The 20,174-nt window shown below is 43.2% G+C and overlaps 1 protein-coding gene and 1 pseudogene across 1 annotated transcript; both read right to left on the bottom strand.

Moving 5' to 3' along the window:
• Nucleotides 1–5,663: 5,663 nt before the first annotated feature.
• LOC134446167 (rano class II histocompatibility antigen, A beta chain-like) lies at nt 5,664–6,246 on the bottom strand. Its single transcript, XM_063195471.1, has 2 exons — nt 5,953–6,246; nt 5,664–5,809 (listed from the first exon to the last, which is right to left on the bottom strand). Exons 1-2 carry the CDS (start codon nt 6,176–6,178, stop codon nt 5,679–5,681), a joined length of 357 nt encoding a protein of 118 aa, XP_063051541.1. The 5' UTR covers nt 6,179–6,246; the 3' UTR covers nt 5,664–5,678.
• Nucleotides 6,247–10,904: 4,658 nt separating this feature from the next.
• LOC134446165 (RLA class II histocompatibility antigen, DP alpha-1 chain-like) lies at nt 10,905–18,540 on the bottom strand (annotated as a pseudogene).
• Nucleotides 18,541–20,174: the final 1,634 nt, after the last annotated feature.

Raw genomic sequence — 20,174 nt, 5'->3', positions numbered from 1 at the left:
TTTTCCTCACTGTTGCCTCTTCCAAACACTTGGTTTCTGCACTCCTTGACTCAGGCTCCGCTGGGAACTTCATATCTGGATCCCTTTGCCATCAACTCCAACTCCCGAAGACCCGCTGCTCCACAACCTTCACCGTCCACTCAATAGTGGGGAAGCCTCTCGCCCGCAAACAGGTACAATTCCAAACTAATGTTCTAGAGCTAAGTGTAGGAAGCCTTCACGTAGAGCCCATTAGTTTCCTAGTGTTAGACAATGCCACAGTTGACATAATACTAGGCCTTCCCTGGCTAAAGAAGCACTCACCTGCCATCTCCTGGACCACGGGTGAAATACTCAGTTGGGGTGAATCCTGCCATGGGTCATGTTTTCCCCAACTCCCAATCCAACGGGCCCTCACTGCCCCCCTGTCAGTCCAAGCTACAACCCTTGAGAGTCCTCACCAGAACCAGCCCATTCACATTCCTCCAGAGTACTCCTCTTTCGCAGATGTCTTTTGTCCCCAACGTGCAACCAGTCTACCTCCACATCGACCATGGGACTGTGCCATTGATCTCCTGCCAGGACATCCAATACCACATGGAAAGATCTACCCATTGTCCATCCCCGAACAACATGCCATGGAGGAATATGTGGCCCAGGCCTTGGAACAGGGCTACATTCGACCCTCAACATCCCCAGCCGCCTCTCCATTCTTCTTTGTGTCTAAGAAAGATGGCGGCCTGAGGCCCTGCATCGACTACAGGGCAATGAACAAAATCACCACCAAGTTTCGCTACCCCCTGCCGCTTGTTCCAGCTGCTCTTGAACAGCTACGAGGAGCAACTGTCTACTCCAAGCTGGACCTCCGTAGTGCTTACAACTTGGTGCGAATTCGCAAGGGAGATGAATGGAAGACCGCATTCATCACACCCACAGGCCACTACGAATATCTGGTGATGCCCTACGGTCTTTCCAATGCCCCATCCGTCTTCCAAGGCTTCATGAACGAGATATTTCGTGAGTACCTCAACAAATTTGTCATCATTTACATCGATGATATTTTAATATACTCGTCTGACTACCAGACTCATGTGCAGCATGTTACCCAGGTTATGTCTAAGTTGAGGCAGTACAGCTTGTACCTCAAAGCGGAGAAGTGTGCATTCCACCAGACCACAGTCCAGTTCCTGGGATATGACGTCAGCCCACAAGGAGTGAGTATGGATGATGGGAAAGTGGAAACAGTGCAGTCCTGGCCTCGTCCGCAGACCATCAAAGAGCTCCAGCGTTTCCTGGGCTTTGCAAACTTATATCGACGCTTTATCCACAACTACAGTATGCTAACTTCCCCATTGACCTCCCTCCTCCGTAACAAACCCAAATCCCTGGCCTGGAACTCAGAAGCCACACTGGCATTCGACCAGCTCAAGAGAGCATTCACCACAGCACCCATCCTCTGCCATCCAGACCCTGAGAGAGCATTTGTGGTGGAAGTTGACGCATCTACATCTGGAGTTGGAGCCATTCTGTCCCAGGTCCAAAAAGAATCTCATCGCCTCCACCCTTGCGCCTACTTCTCCAAGAAGCTCACAGCTGTAGAGCGCAACTATGACGTCGGTGATAGAGAACTGCTCGCCATTAAGCTTGCCTTGGAGGAGTGGCGTCACTGGCTGGAGGGGGCCAAGCACCCATTCACTGTCCTCACTGACCACAAAAACCTGGAATACCTCCGTCAGGCCAAAAGATTGAATCCCAGACAAGCAAGGTGGGCCCTGTTCTTCACACGCTTCCAATTCACAATTACCTACCGTGCTGGTTCCAAAAATGTTCGAGCAGATGCCCTCTCCCGTCTTCACAACTCTGAAGAAGACACTGACCCCCCTGAGCCAATACTGCCCCCAGAGATCATTGTGAGCCCCATACTGTGGGCAATTGATGCCCAGATTCGAGCTGCCACCCAGACTGACCCTGCTCCGGCTAATGCTCCAGCTTCCCATGTCTATGTTCCCAAAAGTCTACGCAGTCCACTCCTCACTGCTGCCCACTCATCTCTTGGGACCGGACACCCTGGTGCCAATGCCACTCTCACTGTTCTCCAGAACCGCTATTGGTGGCCTGGAATGGCAAAGGATGTCCGTCAATTCGTCACCCCCTGTTCAGCATGTGCAATGTCCAAGAGTCCACGCCACTTGCCGGCAGGCAAACTTGTCCCATTACCCATTCCACAAAGGCCCTGGTCACACCTAGGTGTAGATTTCATCACGGATCTCCCTCCTTCCAATGGCAGCACCTGTGTTCTTGTCATCGTAGACAGGTTCTCAAAGGCCTGCAAACTGATTCCAATGAAGAGCCTTCCAACAGCAGCAGACACAGCTGACGCATTGTTCACACACGTCTTTCGGAACTTCGGCCTTCCAGAGGACATTGTGTCGGACCGGGGGCCCCAGTTCATCTCTCGATTCTGGCGGGCCTTCCTGCAAAAGTTGGGAGTAACTGTTAGCCTCTCCTCGGGTTATCACCCTCAAACCAACGGCCAAACTGAGCGGAAGATCCAGGAAATCGGACGATTCCTACGCACATTCTGCCATGACCGCCAAAACAGCTGGGCCCAGTTCCTCCCCTGGGCCGAGTATGCACAAAACTCCCTGCACCAACCCTCCACTGGCCTTACCCCTTTCCAGTGCATGCTCGGTTACCAACCACCTCTCTTCCCTTGGTCTGATGAATCATCTAACGTCCCAGCAGTTGACGCATGGCACCGGGAAAGCCAGAGAGTCTGGAACAAGGCTCACCACCACCTGCAGAGGGCAGTCCGCCGTCAGAAGCACCACGCTGACATCCGCAGGTCCCCTCCATTCGAGTATGCGGTCGGGCAGAAGGTGTGGCTGTCGACCAGAGACATCAGAATGCGTCTCCCCTGTAAAAAGCTAAGTCCCAGATATATTGGCCCCTTCACTGTCACACAGAAGATAAATCCAGTCACCTTCAAGTTGCAGTTGCCTCCTAGTTACAAGATTCATCCAGCTTTTCATGTCTTGCTTTCATTCAAACCCTTTCATTCACCTGTCTCTTCTTCTCCCACAGAGCCTGGTGTGATTGCGGATCCTCCACTGCCACTCCTCCTGGACGAGGGTCCCGTCTATGCGGTCAAGACCATCCTTGACTCTCGGCGCCGCAGAGGTCGTCTGGAGTATTTGGTCGACTGGGAAGGTTATGGCCCTGAAGATCAGTCGTGGGTTCCCCGAGTTGATATCTTGGACCCCACCATGCTCGTCGACTTTCATATGACCCACCCCAGCCGACCAGCCCCCCGTGGTAGGGGTCGACCGCGCCGCCGAGGTCCCTCGTCCTCGGGAGTGCCTCCTGGAGGGGGGGGTAATGTCACAGCCACACCAGGCTCTCCACCAATCACGCCCTCTCTCCAATCACCTGAAACCACAGCTTCACGCTCACTCTCCCCTGATTACTAATTGGCCACCTGTTACCCTCGTTACCCCATTACCAAACCTCTCACCTGCCCCTTGTTTTCTTAATTGCCAGCCCTATGTAAACCCCTGTCTTTGTTCATTCTTTGTCTGGCTTCGTCTTGAGCTACACGGACTCCAAGCTCCTTGCCGTTTGAATCTCCCAAGAAGAATCCCTGAAGTTAAGTTTCATTTTGGACTTTTGATCTTATTGAATTGTTGGACTCTGCTTTATTTTCATTTGGACCGAATGCCTTACTCCTACGTTAATCTCCATTTTTGCCAAGTGTATCCTCTGAGCGTTGATGAGTCCAGTTTCTGTTTCACTGTATGAATTCCTGCAAACCATCAAGTAAAATCTGAAAACTGACCTCCTGTGCCTTGAGTCTGTGTTTCGTGACACCGGTTTGCCCACTAATAAAGACATGATCAGTCTATAAAATTCATGATAATATGTATTCAAACATGGAGAGACAGAATATCAAAAAGAAATTCCAGAAAATAACTTAAATTAATATATTTTAATTTATTTGTATTTAATTTAGGCAAATAAGTATTTGACCCCTCTAGCTAAAGAATATAAAGTGCTTTGTGGCAAAGCCCTAGTTGTCTAGCACTGAGGTAAGATGCTTCTTTTAGTTGATGACAATGTTTGTGCATATAGTAGAAAATATTTTTGCCCATTTTTCTTTGCACATTATCTCTAAAACATTAATAGTTTGTGGCTGTAGCTTGGCAAATGGGAGGTTCAGTTCTCTCCATAGAATTACTATAGGGTTAATATTTGGAGACTGTCTAGGCCACTTCACAACATTAATATGCTTCTTGTTGAGCCACTCCTTTGTTGCTTTGACTGTATGTTGTGTATTATTGTCATGTTGGGAGATCCAAAAATGGCCCACCCTTCAGTGTAGTGGTGGAGGGAAGGACGTTTGCACTCAGGATTGCACATTACATGTCTCCCCCCATCCATTCGTTGACGATGTGAAGTTGTCCTGTGCCTTGGCCAGACAAACACCCTCAAACCATAATGATACCACTTTCATGCATGATGGTGAGGAGGGTATTCTTGGGATCATAGACAGCAGTACTCTTTCTCAAAACACATTGAATTGTGATAATGCCAAACAGCTTGATTTTGGTTTCATCTGACTACAGCACCTCCGTATCATATCCTAAACCAGTCTGATGTCCGTTGGCAAACCTCAAGTGGGACTGCACAGGTTCCTTCTGAAGTAGAGGTACCATGTGTGCACTACAGGATTTTAAACGTCTGTGGCATTAAGTGCTACCAGTAGTTTTCTCAGTGATTTTGGTCCCAGTAGCTTTGATATCATTGCCTAGTTCATCCCGTACAGCTCTAGGGTGATTTCTTTCAGTTCTCATGATTATCAAATCCCTACAAAAGGTCAAATCTTGTATAGAACCCCAGACAGGCTGATGGATAGTCATTTTGTATTTCTCACATTTTGGAAGAAATGCATCAACAGCTGGGTCATTAATAGCTAGTCTCTTTCTTGTGGCTTTGTATGGCATTTAATCTTTGTTCAGGTCTAAAATCGGGTCCCTGATATCATTTGACCACTCTGTGGTTTGGACCATGCTGGTGAGGTTGGAGTGTGATTGATTCACTCATACTATGGACTGATTCTGCTGATTCAATGTCTCTTTTATGCATGTTAGTATGTACAGGTGTCTTTGATTCAGATGACAAGTTGATCGAAAGTGCCCATCTGGTCTGTGGGCCCAGAACTGTAATCAGTTGGCAGGGGATCAAATACTTATTTTGCTCGATGAAATGGAGCTAAATTAATATATATTCTCTTAAATTAATTTCTGGATTTTCTTTTTGATATTCTGTCTCTCCATATTAGAATACATATTATCATAACATTTATTGACTGATCATGTCTTTGTTAGTAGGCAAACCAACAAAATCAGCAAGGGATCAAATACATATTGGACTCACTGTATATAAAATCATCTCATCGGTTAATGCTATTAACTGTTAAGTGTTGTCTTTTGTTTTGTTTTTAGTCTTCCTCGACATTTGCGGCCTTTTATTGTCCCCGTCCCAACTCTTTTGAGACACGTTGGATTTACATATTCATGAATATCCCCCAAAACAATAATTTTGGTCAGTTTTGATGGCTGATATGTTTTCTTTGTACCGTTCTCCCACTAAGGTCAGAACCAGACTTCTGAAAATGGCAGTATTTTGTTATTATTCACAATTTACATTGCGTCCCAACTTCTGCGGAGTTGGGGTTTGTAGATGAAGCCAGCAGCAGTGACGACGAACCCCAGCACCAGGCCTGCTGCCCCAATGGCAATCTTATTCCTCTCAGGCTCAGGCATGGAGGAGTCTGGGGGAACATTGAAAATCCATGTATATTTGGCAACTTATATTTGCGTTCAGTGTGCATGTGTGTGTGTGTGTGTGTGTGTGTGTGTGTGTGTGTGTGCGCACTTTTTTTAATAACAGAGTGAGAATGATGATTGTCCTCACCCCAGTGGACCACAAGAGGCTCCTTGAGGCTGGTGTGGTGCACCTCACAGGAGATCTTCTCTCCAGCTTTGGGGGTGAACTCCAGGTGGGAGTGGATCTGGTAGTACCAGTCCCCATCCGCCAGCTCCTCACTGGATATCACGTCACCAGTCACCTCCTGCCCATCTCTGTACCAGGTCAGCTTGATCATCTTGGGGTAGAAGTTGTAGGCGCTGCACACCAGCATGGCTGGATGGCCACTACCGGACGCCTTTGTCAGTCTCAACTTCACCTGTGGCTCAGCTGAAACACAACAGTATTTATCTGGATTATGGACATGCACTGTATTTCATATGCATATGTTAAAATGGCTAGACTGGCAAGTTTTCTGCATTACATGTATCTCCACTGATCTGATGTATGTAATGTTGGTGTGATATTGGTTGGTTGTTACATCCTCATCAATGTTTTCTATTGTGATAAATATATTGTTAGGACAATGGTCAGGTGGTTAAACTTTCATTCATTTTAGTTTAAACAATGTCAACACTTTCAGCAAAAAAAAAACATATATGAACTATGTCATATGTGAAGTATGTCATGCTTGTCAGTATGATATTCAATTACACACAAAAGATTTTAGTTGATTTTATATTACTACTTTATATTTTATATTTTATGTGCATGCAGATACAGATACATAAATATTTCATTGATGATTGGTCTATTAACTTCACAATTCTTGACCACTATGAGCAATATTATCTGTTTTGCCCATCTCACCTGAGAGTTACGGCACTAATAAATATTTTAAGTCTTAAATATAAATGATGAAAAATAATAAATACTTCCCCCCCCCTAGAGAGAGAATTAGGTGATAATGAATTATAGGTACTGATTCCCCCTCTTGAGCATGTCATGTTTTTACCATCTACCCACCTGTCTGTGTCAGTATGTTATCAATGTCTAGCTGGTTATTGGGCCTGCAGTATCTCTCCTTCTCTGCCCGCATCCGTGCTAGAAAGACTTTATCTGTGTTGCGCAGGGCTGCATTGTACACTCCGTGTGCCGAGTAGCCTTCATACTTCCCAGTGGTGCTATTAAAGCGCAGATATTCAGCCTTATTAAACCAAAGGGTTTGGGTAAACTCCAGATGACTCTGGTCTGGGGAGGTGAAATGGCACTGTTCTGCACATGCGTAGTAATATCCATTGGCTCCATCTGCAGGCAAGACATGGTCAGTATCACCGCCAGTATGAATAATCAGTACACTAGTTCACTAGTACACAACCACGAGAAACACAGCATTGATTCATCTGTAGCCCCTTAATGCATGCCATGAGGCACGCTGTAATAGGCATTGAAAAGTTAAATACCATAGTACTACAATACTATGACATAACACATAACCCTTTAGTGATGCACTATGACATGATCATTGCCATTCTGGTAACAGCTAATTTATAACGGCGTGGCTTAACGGGTTAACCAATGAACCTACAGCACACTGTAGTAAGGCATACTAAAATCATATAGCAAAAATAAACACATTATTTTAAGCAGTACATGTGGAGGGCTTGAGACTAATTCACTTTACTTTATAGGATTAATAAAATATTTTTGATACTCTATTCTACATGTATAATAAGCGTAAAGAAAGTGGAAGTGGACCTACCCAGTGACAGAGACAGGAGGATCAGTGCACAGACAAAGTATTGTAATGTGGCCATGATTTAGCACTCTGAGTGGCTCTGGGAAACACACTGAGAGAAAGAGAAGGCTGAAGATGACACACGTGGGAAAGGACCAATCAGCATTTAGTTGTCAGTAGTTACTATGCAGAACTTTGCTTGGACAGGAGGACGCTGAATAGGCTAGTATGATTATTATCGACTTTCAAATCTCTTCGAGACTTGACCTGACTTGACTTCTTCGAGATGCTGGAGGTGTTGCGTCACTAGGAGGGCGTGGCCTGGCCTGGCTAATAATAGGCATCCATAAATAGAAAGTTTAAATACTGTCACAAAGATTTTGTTCAAGATAAATGCATGTACTGTAAGGGCGCGATCAGACAGATTTCTGCCTACAATCTGCGATGCGCGATTAGATTATTATTAGATTAGATTATCCTTTATTGTCTCTTCAGGAGAGAAATTCAGAATGGACATGAGAAAGTGTGATTCACAGTTAACATCAAATTACCACACCGTGACCACCGCATGGTCATGGATACAAGTCCTACTACCAAAAACCTGGATTTTATTAAAGTTAGCAAAACGGCTAGCAGAACGAGTCATTTAGCTAAGTTGCCAGGGTCACACTTCAATTTCTAAGACACACATACACAAATAACGATAATAAACACACAATTGTAGTGTCAATTGTAAATTTAAGTACTGTATTTATCTGTTCTCCGGTAATATTGCACAGTCTTAGGATCAACTGGTGTTGACGTTTCATGGCCTACGCATGCCCAATAGGGGTTTGTAGGATTATCTGACATGTAGGAGTATTTTACAGAACACCGGCGCGGAGAGGCGGAGAATACGCAACCCGCTTTGCGCTGATATTAGACATTGACAAACAATAGCACACATCCACCTCCTACTGTAGAATCCGCGGTCTGTGTGATCGCGCCCTAATGCTGGAACTAAAGTCTACTAATTTAGGAAAAATGTGGTATATTAAAGTAGGCCGCCTAAGTAAGTAAGTGTGCCCTTTATTATCCCACAGTGGGGAAATTCATGTGCTGCAGCAGTAACATACATACTAGTGCAAAAGTAGACGACATACAGGTACATACAGAAGACCAAGAAGTAGGCTATATAAGGGAGAAAATATATAAGGGAGATATAAAATAGAAATGTTATATATAACATTAAATGTTAATATATTATGAGTTGGCTCTTGGTAATGTCATAGCAATGTTGCTATGATGCAGTTGAGTATTTACAGCAAATAGTGAATAGGCCTGCTGGCGACCTGCACTAAGAAGCTACCCTCATGACAAGGATATAGAGTAGTAGATGCTAGCCTTTTAGCATGGCCACACTTGTGTGCCACAGGCTGTGTCTCAAATGACACACTTTTATCAGTGCACTGACAGTCAGTGCACACAGTGCACTGGGGTCTTTAGTGCATAGTGTTGTGGAAAATTTTGAGCACTATACACTGTGCCCTCGCTGGAAGTGACAGCTGAGCATGGCAATTAGCTCGCCAAAATATGAGTTGGCTACTGTTTACAATGCACAGCGTCTGGTGCTTGTACTTCCATTTCCTTCACCCCAGAGGACAGCAATCACACATACAATACTTTGGTCGTCATGAACAGGTTGGTGTCCCATCAACCTTACTTACAGAATTAGCAGACTGTTGACCAAACTCTTCTACTGAACTGAATGCCACATTTCCTCCGTGTCATTGTCAACATTTCATCAAAGGTGAGACAACCCTGGAGTAACTGTAGGCCTACAAAACAATTTCAAGATCCAAAATTCAAGATCTTTATTTGTCACATGCTTTCTTGTGCTTGCACAATTTGCAGTGAAATTAAGGTCACAACTGCTCTCTGCTGTGTAGGATAAATAATAATAATAATTTCAAACAATAAATATAAAAAGAAGGTGAAGAATTATTATTGTAAAAGAAAAAGTTCTAGGAGTTTAAGAAGCGGATGGCTTGAGGGGAAAAAAACTCTTGCACAGTATCTCTGTCCTGCATTTTATGGAAAACAGTCTTCCTGAGGGCAGCCTTAAACATAGAATGACTGGGTAATCCTTTTTGCTCGTGTCTTTGCCCTTCTAGAGTATCGTGCAGCGCTACTCTATGCAGGGCTGTGTTATCCTGAGCTGTGCAGTTGCCATACCACGTTGTTATGCTTCCCGTAATTACTGATTCAATTGTGACAGTGTAGAAGGACTTCTGCATCTCAGATGGAATTTTGAACTTTCTTAGCCTCCTGAGGTGGTACAGACGCTGCCTAGCCTTTTTCATGTGAGGTGACCAAGACAGATCTTCAGAAATGTTGACACCTAGTCTAGATACTTAAAGCTGCTCTCTCTTTCCACAGGGGTACCAAAGATTTCCCCGACAGGTTCAGAATAAGCTTGAGGACACAGCTGTTTCAACACATATCATTTTTTCCTTTATTTTCTCTTTTCATAACCAACATGTGCGTAAACAAATCACAGGCGGGTCTTGGCATGCAACTCTCAGTTTCACAGGTATTACCCTTGACAGCAGTAGTCCGCATTACAGGCTGGATAATTAAAGCCCGAAAGCCCCATTGGGAAACTCCAACTCCCATTGTCATTGTGACACAGCACTCCACAGCACACAAGTGAACACTGCACACAACGAAATTGCATTTATGCCTCACCCGTGCAAGGGGGCAGCCCTCAGTGGCGCCCCAATTAGTGAAAAACAGTATTTGGCTGAGACAGCCAGTGGTTTAGAAAACACTATATTGTGAAACAGATAACACAACAAACACACACAGATATACATATCAATAACAAAACTAAAGAAAATCACAGCCCACAATATAGTTGTTCACAATGTATGTAGAGGTACGTTTATCAGTCGACAGGTGATACACTAGAGAAGTTGCTATGCCAGCCACAATAAGGCAACCAAGCTACAGGCCTACAAGTTCACTATTCCAAACAAGGAAAGACTGGCTGGAACAGGGAGCTTGCCACGACAACTAAAATAAACAGCTACATATTATGTGCACATAAATGAGACAACACCGGAGCAGCACAGATGTCATTCTTTTTTGTTTTTTATTCAAGTTCATGTTGTCCACTTGAATAAAAAAAGAGATAGTAATAAAAAATAATAATAACAAAAGAATCATATCTGTGCTGCTCCGGTGTTGTCTCTCCAGTGAAGACTTCCTGCCTCTGTCCCGTCGATGCACCAGATGATAAAGCAGAAGTGCGAGGAATTACCCCTTTGTTACAAATAAATGTTCAGTTGCACTGGCTTGCCTTGACCTGCAAGAATGTTCCGGTAGCCACTCCCAGCAGCCCCAGGGTCAGTCCCACTCCACAGAACACAGACGTACCAACACTGGCTCCAGGAGGCACCTCAACCTCTGGAGGAGAAAAGATTGAACAGAGACAGACCTGATTATTATTCACTCACTCACACAGTTTCCTTCTATTTGTACATGAATCATCAAACCTGCACCTTTAAAGGAGCAGTTCAGCCAATTTCAAAATACTGTTGTATTGCTCTCACTACCCTTGACTTCTCAGTACCCGGTGTCGCTGCATTTTTTGGCTCAGCCCTTTCCGAGATCTGAGCTATTCTTATGGGGGGAGATTTTGTTTACATTAAAAGCTTTCTTAACATAGGCCTACTCCAAATATTTTCCCAAAAGGTATCGCTGCTTGCTAGTTGTCTGCTGATGTTGCATAACCTTTTGGATGCTTTTGGGAATAAATAAAAACTTTTTTTTTTCCTTAATGTAAACAAACACCTGCCCCCATTACAATGACCTGGGGGTCGTTTCTCGACAGTGCCTTTGCTAACGACGTTAGCCATTTTGTTCGTTCTTAAGACCAACGTTGTAACCAAGGTCTTAAGTCGCTCGTAAGACAGTCTTCCGGCTTGGTCTTGAGTTGGTCTTAAGTTGTTCTTAAGTTGGTCTTGCTCCTGACATTTCAGCGTCTTGGGGCAGGTTCAGGCAGAGTTCAAGTGACAGTGATTGATTACTGCCACCAAGTGCACAAGCGTCTAACTTTTACCACACAAAATGTCCAATGATTAGACAATTTTAAATATATTTGGTTGTGTATGCCGTCTTCCTGCCAGCAAGTCCTTACGTCCAACGTAGGCCACAAGAAAAAGAATTGCCATTAAGAGCATTGTGCCTGAAGATGTGCAGGAAGATTGAAAGGTGCGTCAAACACAGTAGGCTACACATGACATCTTTATGAAAGTCGTTAAATACCTGTGAAGACAATCATGTCCCCAAAATCCACCCCAATAACCAAATGTCGCTGTACATATCACTGCACAATAAAATCGCGCCAAATAACTTCGCAATGGCGTCAGCCACACGGTCCACTGTCACTGCGCACGAGGGAGAGGAGGCAGAGAGTTGCGAATATGCCCGAATTGCGCGCGCGCCAGCCTGGATGCGCGCGCACACACACACACACACACACACACACACACACACACAGTGAGAGAGAGAGAGAGAGAGAGAGAGAGAGAGAGAGAGAGAGAGATGAGTGGAAGTGGATATACTGGATATACTGTTGTGCAGATAAGGCACCTGCGCTTAATTTAAAATTCAGCCGAAATGGATATGTTACCAGTTACCACCAGCAAGTGAGAATTAGGATAGTATACATGCCATCACGCTTTCACCGGCCATTTCTGTGTAGTTATTTGGAGTGATTATGCTACAGTGATATGTAGACCGACATTTGGTTATTGGGGATGGATTTCGGTGACATGATTGCGTTGACAAGTATTTAACGACTTTCATGGAGATGTCATGTGTACTGTGTTTGACGGACCCTCCGTGCATCATCCCTTCCTGCACATCTTTACGCGTAAAGGTCATAATGGCAATTATTTTTCTTGTAGCCTATTTTGCGCGTAAGGGCGTGCAGGCAGGAAGACGACATAAACAACCAAATATATATTTTAGAATGATCGATTCCTTTCAGTTATCATTTCAAACATCATTGAACTGTCCACTCTGCGTGGGGAAGGACCTCGCTGTTGTCTCGCACTTAGAGTTCTTCTACATGCGTTCGGGTGTTGGCAGTGTCAGAGGCCAGCCCGAAGGCATCCCTTGGGGTTTACAGAGTTTAAGCTTAAAAAAATAGCCTACATCTGATCAACTACAGTAAGACTGAGCTTTCTCCAGCAAGCGCCTTGAGTCACTTCAAGTTAGAGATATGGGTAACAACGGTTAGACATATATTTGACCCACAACAGAGACCCAAAGACAGCGCGACAAGTGTGTGTGTGTGTGTGTGTGTGTGTCCATATTCTCAACCCTCTGCCTCGCGCATATGACAGCGGGCCGCGTTAAGTAAATGTGCAATGATTCAAATGATCCCAATGTGATGTCGCATGCCTTTCAGAGTAGGCTATCCTCACATTATTTCATTAAGCTGCATTTTTTTCCCAGGGTTGCGATGGGTTGGAGTTCGTGTAGCGTAGTCTATAGACAACAATGACATAGTAGAAATGTTCACAATGTGTGCTCAATCCGACCACGTTGTGCGCGCGTGGGTATTTGTTTCCCACTGCGACAACATATTGTGAAAATTAGAACTCAAGTGGACTCAGAGGAGAATATTATGGATGTTAGAGATTTAAAAGTCCATGCATACATTTATCCCTTCGGGTCTAGAATCATTGCTATTACCCTCCGGCAAGGCATGACAACCACTCATCCACCAACCACCGGTTTCTGAGAGAAGTTACTGAAGACTTATCATAAATTGATTTAGCAAAACCGGAATAAAATATAAGACATTGTGACATGTAATGCATTATTTGGTTTCTGCTGTCGAAGAGGGATGGTTTTGAGGGCACGGTTGTGTTGACAAAGATTTGTGGACTTTGATAGCGTTGTAATTATTGTATCTGACAGCCACGTGAATCATGACGCCGTCACTACTTTGATTGCGACCAATGCAGCCGAGCTGAGGCGAGACACTCCAAGCATTTCCGAAGACTTCCTCGTGTCTGAGAACGTACGTACGTACGTCCAAAGGTTGGTCGCGACTTCGGTCGGTCTTGCGTCTAAAGACCAACTGAAGACCAACTTAAGATCAACTCAAGAGCAACTTAAGACCAACTCAAGAGCAACTTACGACCAACTCAAGACCGACTTAAGACGGTTAGCAACGACAAGAATCGAGAAACGGAGTCCAGGATCTTGGAAAAGGCTGAGGAAAAAAATAAATCTCAGGTACTGACAAGTCAAGGGTAGTGTGANCATTACAAATGCATGTTGAAACTGGCTGGAGTTATCCTTTAAATTATAAGATCAATAAATCAACAACTCGAACACAGGGAGTGTTTTACCAAACTCTCTTGTCAGTGGCCTGTCCAGTGCTGAGTGCTCCACAGTGCAGGTGTAGATGTCCTTCTCTTTTGGAGTGAACTTGAGGGTGAAGAACTGAGTGAAGGAATAGTCATCAGGATTCATGCGGAGCTGGCTGCTACTCGTCCCCAGGGTCACGTTCTTGTTGTTCCTGGTCCACTTCACGGTGAGCCGGGGACCAGACAGATGAGGGTGTTGGCAGTGCCCAGCTGCACATCATCTCTGGGGTAGATGGAGCTCATCGGGGGTGCTGAGGAGGACATGTACTGCATGTGTGAGATGGTGACATGACAACATGGCATTATACAGTATTGTATAACAGGGCACACCTGCCGTGGTGCGCATCTGCTCTCGTTGATTGGCAGCGGAGGCGGGTGCAACCTATGTGTCATTATATATACTTTTATATATACTTTTATATACACATCTACATTTGAAACACACTTGTTTGAAAGTGCTTAGCATTAACAAGCATTTTAAGTGTCAAAACCATATTCTGTCATAACAACCGTGTCATATAACAACTCTATCATAACAACTGTCATAGCTAATGAGCAACACAGTTAATGGAGGCGTAACAGTTCATAACTGGCGTAACGGCCAGTTCATAAGGCGTAACGGCCATTTATTGTGCTAACTGCAGGCCTTTGAGATTTCACCACAAGACCTTAATCAATTCATATTTTTTATCAGCTTTATCTGTATGCTTGTATATATAATTTGTGAATCAGGTACTTATGAATGATGACAACACAGTTGACGGACAATGAATCCCCTCTAACCGGGCGAATACACCGACCGCGACAAGATCAAGCGACACAGACTGGACTGTGCAGCAGGAGCAATGCGAGTGATAGAAGAGTATGTCCGTTAAAAGCAGAATGCAAGCATTCCAACATTCCTATTGGCTGTGGAGGCAGACGCCGAACCGCATCATAGGTAATTTGCACAATATTTGCTGGAGTTTAACTAAACTGTCTCCAAGTCATGCAAATCACCTCTTATCACCCGAATTGCTTTTGTCTCTTTTCTTGTTGTGACTCAAAGGCAATTACTTCCATTGCTAGAATCGCTCATGTCGCGCTTGATCTCTACGTCCCTAAGACTATACAAAAATATGGATTAAACTTTTAAAGAGGTGAATTCAAAACTTACCAGAAGGTCTTCACATTTCCATCCAAAGAGGATATGCGTAACATTTTATGATGTTGGTCAAATGACTCAGGACGTAACCATTGCTGATTTATGCAAACAGTTTGTGTAAATCAAAGTTTAAAGTCTTAGAGTCACTCAATGTTTAGCCTCCAAACACGAATGCAGTATTTGTCCATGTTTTTGTGGCTGAAATCAAACAGTGATGTAAATCTGACTCACCCTGTGGCTCTGGTGGGTTTTTGTAAGACTGTATGCAAGTGTCCAGGTTCGCTTTACAGGCTTGCTGACGTTAAACTGCTCTCTCGTATGTCCCCTTCTCATACGCATATGGAACAGCAAACTCAGGCAGGGTCATCACATACTTTCCAGCCTCCCAGTCTGCATGGCGCTTCTCTTCCCCATCCAGGCCATACATGTTCTCTCCATCTGAGTCTGAACAGCCATGTAAGGCAGTGTCCACATGTACAACTGAAAAACACAACATATATACAGTAATACCATATCAGTGAGGGCAATATCTTGGAGTGTGTGTGTAATTGTATTTCACAACACAAACATCAGGCTATTAAAACCTTTCAACTCGTACACACAGTATTACCCCTTAGTGTTGGTTAATATGACATTAGGGCTGCATTGTCTACATTGCTGGCATTCATTTTCATTAGCTGGACAGCAGGTGGACTGGTTATACTGTGATCAGAGGTAACTGCAATGAGTAACTACCGTAGTCTGCAGTTACTATAGAGTGATGTACCTGCATTCTGTGCTGGTTGGATCAAATTTGGTTGTTTTCTTATTAGAATTTAGTTTTTTCAGTAACAAAGTCTAGCCACCCCATGAGGTAGGAGGGTTAGTGTTGTTTCCTTCACCATACATGTACTTCTACTTTTAATTAGGCCACCTCTGAAAGTGACTCAGTGTTTTATCTAAACTGAAAGACAGTGGCGTAAATCCAAACTTGAAGTCCACTACCAAATCTATAAACACACACTCTCGAAATACAACCAAGAAATTTCTAAAGCTAGACAATCTTTTTTCTCTGACATAATTAACAGAAATATTAATAATGCACGTGTCCTGTTTGGCACTGTGGAAAAGCTAGCAAGGCCCCCAAATCTAATGCCCTCTGAGTTCCTCTCAGTCAGCAAATGCAATGAGTTCGCATCCTTTTTCAAAGGAAAGATTGAAAAAATACGTGCAAACATACTCACACATGTGCAACCGACCCAAGATTCAGACCAGCTTGCTATGGTGAAGTTAAATCCTAACCTCATGAGAAATTTTCATTTAGTTGATGTGGACATTCTTAATAGAACGGTACAAAGTCTTAGCTCCTCTACATCTGACTTAGATATTTTACCAACAGCCTTCTTCAAATCCATCTTAAATCTAATATCATCAGATGTACTTCAGATCATCAACACCTCACTACAAACAGGCATATTCCCAGGCTGTCTGAAAGAAGCAGTTGTGAAACCCTTACTGAAAAAGAACAACCTGGATGCACTGGTACTAAACAACTATAGGCCCATATCCAATTTACCATTCATGGGTAAAATAATAGAGAAAATTGTTTTTAACCAATTAACTGCTTTTCTAATGTCTAATAGCTATTTTGATAAGTTTCAATCAGGTTTCCGTGCCTACCACAGCACTGAAACAGCTCTTATTAAAGTTATGAATGACATAAGATTGAATTCTGATGCTGGCAAATCATCCGTCTTGGTACTTCTTGATTTGAGTGCTGCTTTCGATACAGTTAATCATTCTATACTACTACATAGACTGGAACACTGGGTTGGCTTTACGGGCATAGTGATCGACTGGTTAAAATCGTACTTACAACAAAGAAGTTTTTTTGTCGCCATTGGAAGACATACTTCATCACCAATGTCTCTGGATTGTGGGGTCCCCCAGGGCTCCATTCTGGGACCACTACTGTTCAATCTGTATATGTTGCCACTGGGACACATTATCGAGAATAACTCCATAAATTACCATAGCTATGCGGATGATACCCAGCTCTACTTATCTATGTCCCCAAATGACTATACCCCCCTTGAATCACTCTATCATTGCATGGACCAAATTAACAAATGGATGTCTCACAATTTCCTCCAGCTGAACACAGATAAAACTGAAGTAATTATATTTGGGAAAAGAGAGGAGAGACAAAAGATTGCTACTATCCTTGAAACGAAGGGACTGAAAGCAAGGGAAACAGTTAAAAATCTTGGGGTCCTCATTGACAGTGACCTAAACTTCAACAGTCACATGAAATCTTATCAGATAAAAAACGTCTCTAAATTTAGGGGCCTGATGTCTAAACATGATCTGGAGAAGCTAATACATGCCTTTATTTCTAGTAAAGTTGATTACTGTAACAGTCTTTTTACTGGCCTCCCCAATAAAACCATTAAACAGCTTCAACTTGTACAAAACGCAGCTGCAAGGGTTCTTACAAAGACAAGGAAGTTCGACCACATTACTCCAATTTTAAGATCGCTGCATTGGCTCCCAGTAAGCTACAGAATTGATTTTAAGGCTATGCTACTTGTGTTTAAATCACTAAATGGAATGGGACCCACATATCTACTGGATATGTTTCAGCTGTATGCACCAACTAGGTCACTAAGGTCAACGGAGAAGAATTTGCTGGTGATTCCAAAAGTCAAAACAAAGTGTGGAGAGGCAGCCTTTAGCTTCTATGCTTCAAAGCTTTGGAACCAGCTTCCAGATGACATAAAAAATGCACCCACTATTGATAGCTTTAAATCTAGACTCAAGACAAAGCTGTTCTCAGATGCTTTCCCCTAGCTTAAATTACTTATTCTTATTATTTTTATTTTTTATTTAATTTGTTTTATTTTATTTTATTTTATTATTATTTTTACCTTATGTTTTATCTTAATGTTTTTAAATGCTTTTTGACTCTAATTCATTTCCTTCTTTCTTCCCTGTTTCCTTTCATTTACATTTGTTAACTTTGTGAAGCACATTGAGTTGCACCTGTGTATGAAATGCGCTATATAAATAAACTTGCCTTGCCTTGCCTTGCCTTAAATAACAAGGCCTATTGTGATATGATGGCATGGTATGTACAGCTCCAGACACATATTTTAAGCTTTGCAAATGTTCAGAAATCTTTAGATCCCTGTAACACTGAATAAGTCTTTCTCTGTATGGATGACCAACCAAAAACTGGGTAGTAATAGTGTGTCTTTCTTTAAAAATGGCATGGCTTACAAACAGTACATTTTCAAGTAGAAATAGAGTCGGTTTACTCACTCTTGGCCTGTGTGTGGATAATTCCAATAAGGATAAGAAAGATCCCTGATACAACCATGTTGACAGGACCTCATAGGAACTCAGTGTTAGACAGAGTGAGAGCACAACAGCAGAATACTCTCTATAGGGCACCACACTGCTGAGAGCCAATCAGATAATTAGGTTCCTCTGTGACATCATTTATCACTGGCAGAACAGGCACTTCAGGTAAGTAGGCCTATTTATTTTCATTTCATCAAGTGTCATTATGTAAGTGAGTATCCTCCACATTTTAGCATTTGTATCAACTTTCAATGTCAATGATGCTGACTTAGTTATTTTTTTTACATGTGATTTATTTTATTACATTCCTATTTCTGTTTTTAATGTGTGTTTTGAGGCTCAACCTGTTACTCTTATGTGAAGTCAGAGATATTATAGACAGAGATATGTCATTCTAGTTCTTTTCCGGTATCCACTTTATGTCAGGTGAACGCCCCTTTAGGAGACTATGGTTTGGAGACCTTCGGAGTGCTGAGGTTGAGAATAAATGGAGTCCCCTTAGCGCTGTAGATGGCTGTATTGCACTTTTCGTGCAAACACCTCAAAAACAGAAGAAGAAGGAGGGACAACGACCCCTTAGGAGACCCAACTTCAGTACACCAAGGCTCAATTCGAAACGGGAGGCAGTGACTCAATGATTCTCCTCCTACATAAACAGATCACTGATCAGATAGGTGAAGTTAGCTGATGAGGCAGCCGTTACGAACGGCACTAACGAGTGCGCTGCCTTGCGCATTTGATGTTACGGCGATTCTATGGCGGGAGTTACGTTCATCACGTTAGCGCTTAGCTTGCGCATGCTATATGAACGGTGAATGAACTTAGACGGCGGAATCGTAAAATAGGCTATAAATAGATCTAGCGACATCATATTTAGATACTACAATGTTGATTTATCCATTCGATTTTCAATATCTACATACGTAAGTGTCAGAATAAAGAGTATGATAAGGTAGTAGCTTGGGTAGTAGCCATGTTTGTTTTTCAGGTTTCCGGTTGAGAGGGAGGTGGTGCACAGCATGTTGGGTACCAAGGCAGCGAAGTCAGCATCTGATGCTGACCTCAAATATCCCCGTTACGCCCACAAATGCAGTCAACTGCCGAGAGAGGAAATAAAGCAATTTTTCGTTTCGATCCACACTTCATGACTCGATGTCCAGTTAGCTCACTGGAAGGACAGCTGCCTTCCCTGTTTCGAATTGAGCCTCAGTCATCCGATCTCCATCTCATCTTTGTGTTGGACAGCCTTGTTAATCAAGTTGTGATATTCTGAGAGTTAACTTCACTTCAAGACCTTGTTAAAATTATCCTCCTTTGGTTGATATTTACAAATTAAAATTACCTGATTGATCCTAACCTAGTTTCCTGTGCCCTGAGAACAAGAAAATCCAAAATGGCCAACAATTCCGATGATTGCTGTGGGGAAACACTGAAAGACTTGATATACAGCAAGTATAAAATTGAATTTGTAGTCTAGGGATAAAGATGATGAATGGATTCAGAAATAATAATGCATTTTATAAATCGACTTCAGTGGCAAAAAGACGAGTGCTCTAAAGTCTTTTCTCCAGGTAGAAGGGGTACATCTGATTATTCCAAGGCTTCATTGAATGACTGACTAAATCCAAAGCACTCTCCTTCGAGTCAAGGTTGTAGTTATATCAAAAACCCTTTATTT

This window comes from Engraulis encrasicolus, chromosome 3 (genome assembly GCF_034702125.1).
Source record: "Engraulis encrasicolus isolate BLACKSEA-1 chromosome 3, IST_EnEncr_1.0, whole genome shotgun sequence".
NCBI classification, from domain to species: domain Eukaryota; kingdom Metazoa; phylum Chordata; class Actinopteri; order Clupeiformes; family Engraulidae; genus Engraulis; species Engraulis encrasicolus.
This window is presented reverse-complemented; position numbering and strand designations above follow the sequence as displayed.

Coding starts and splice junctions, on each gene's coding strand:
- LOC134446167 (XM_063195471.1), bottom strand. CDS start 6,178: ATGCTGGTGTGCAGCGCCTACAACTTCTACCCCAAGATGATCAAGCTG. Junction 5,810..5,952: donor GCCTCTTGTGGTCCACTGGG/GTGAGGACAATC, acceptor ATGTTCCCCCAG/ACTCCTCCATGCCTGAGCCT.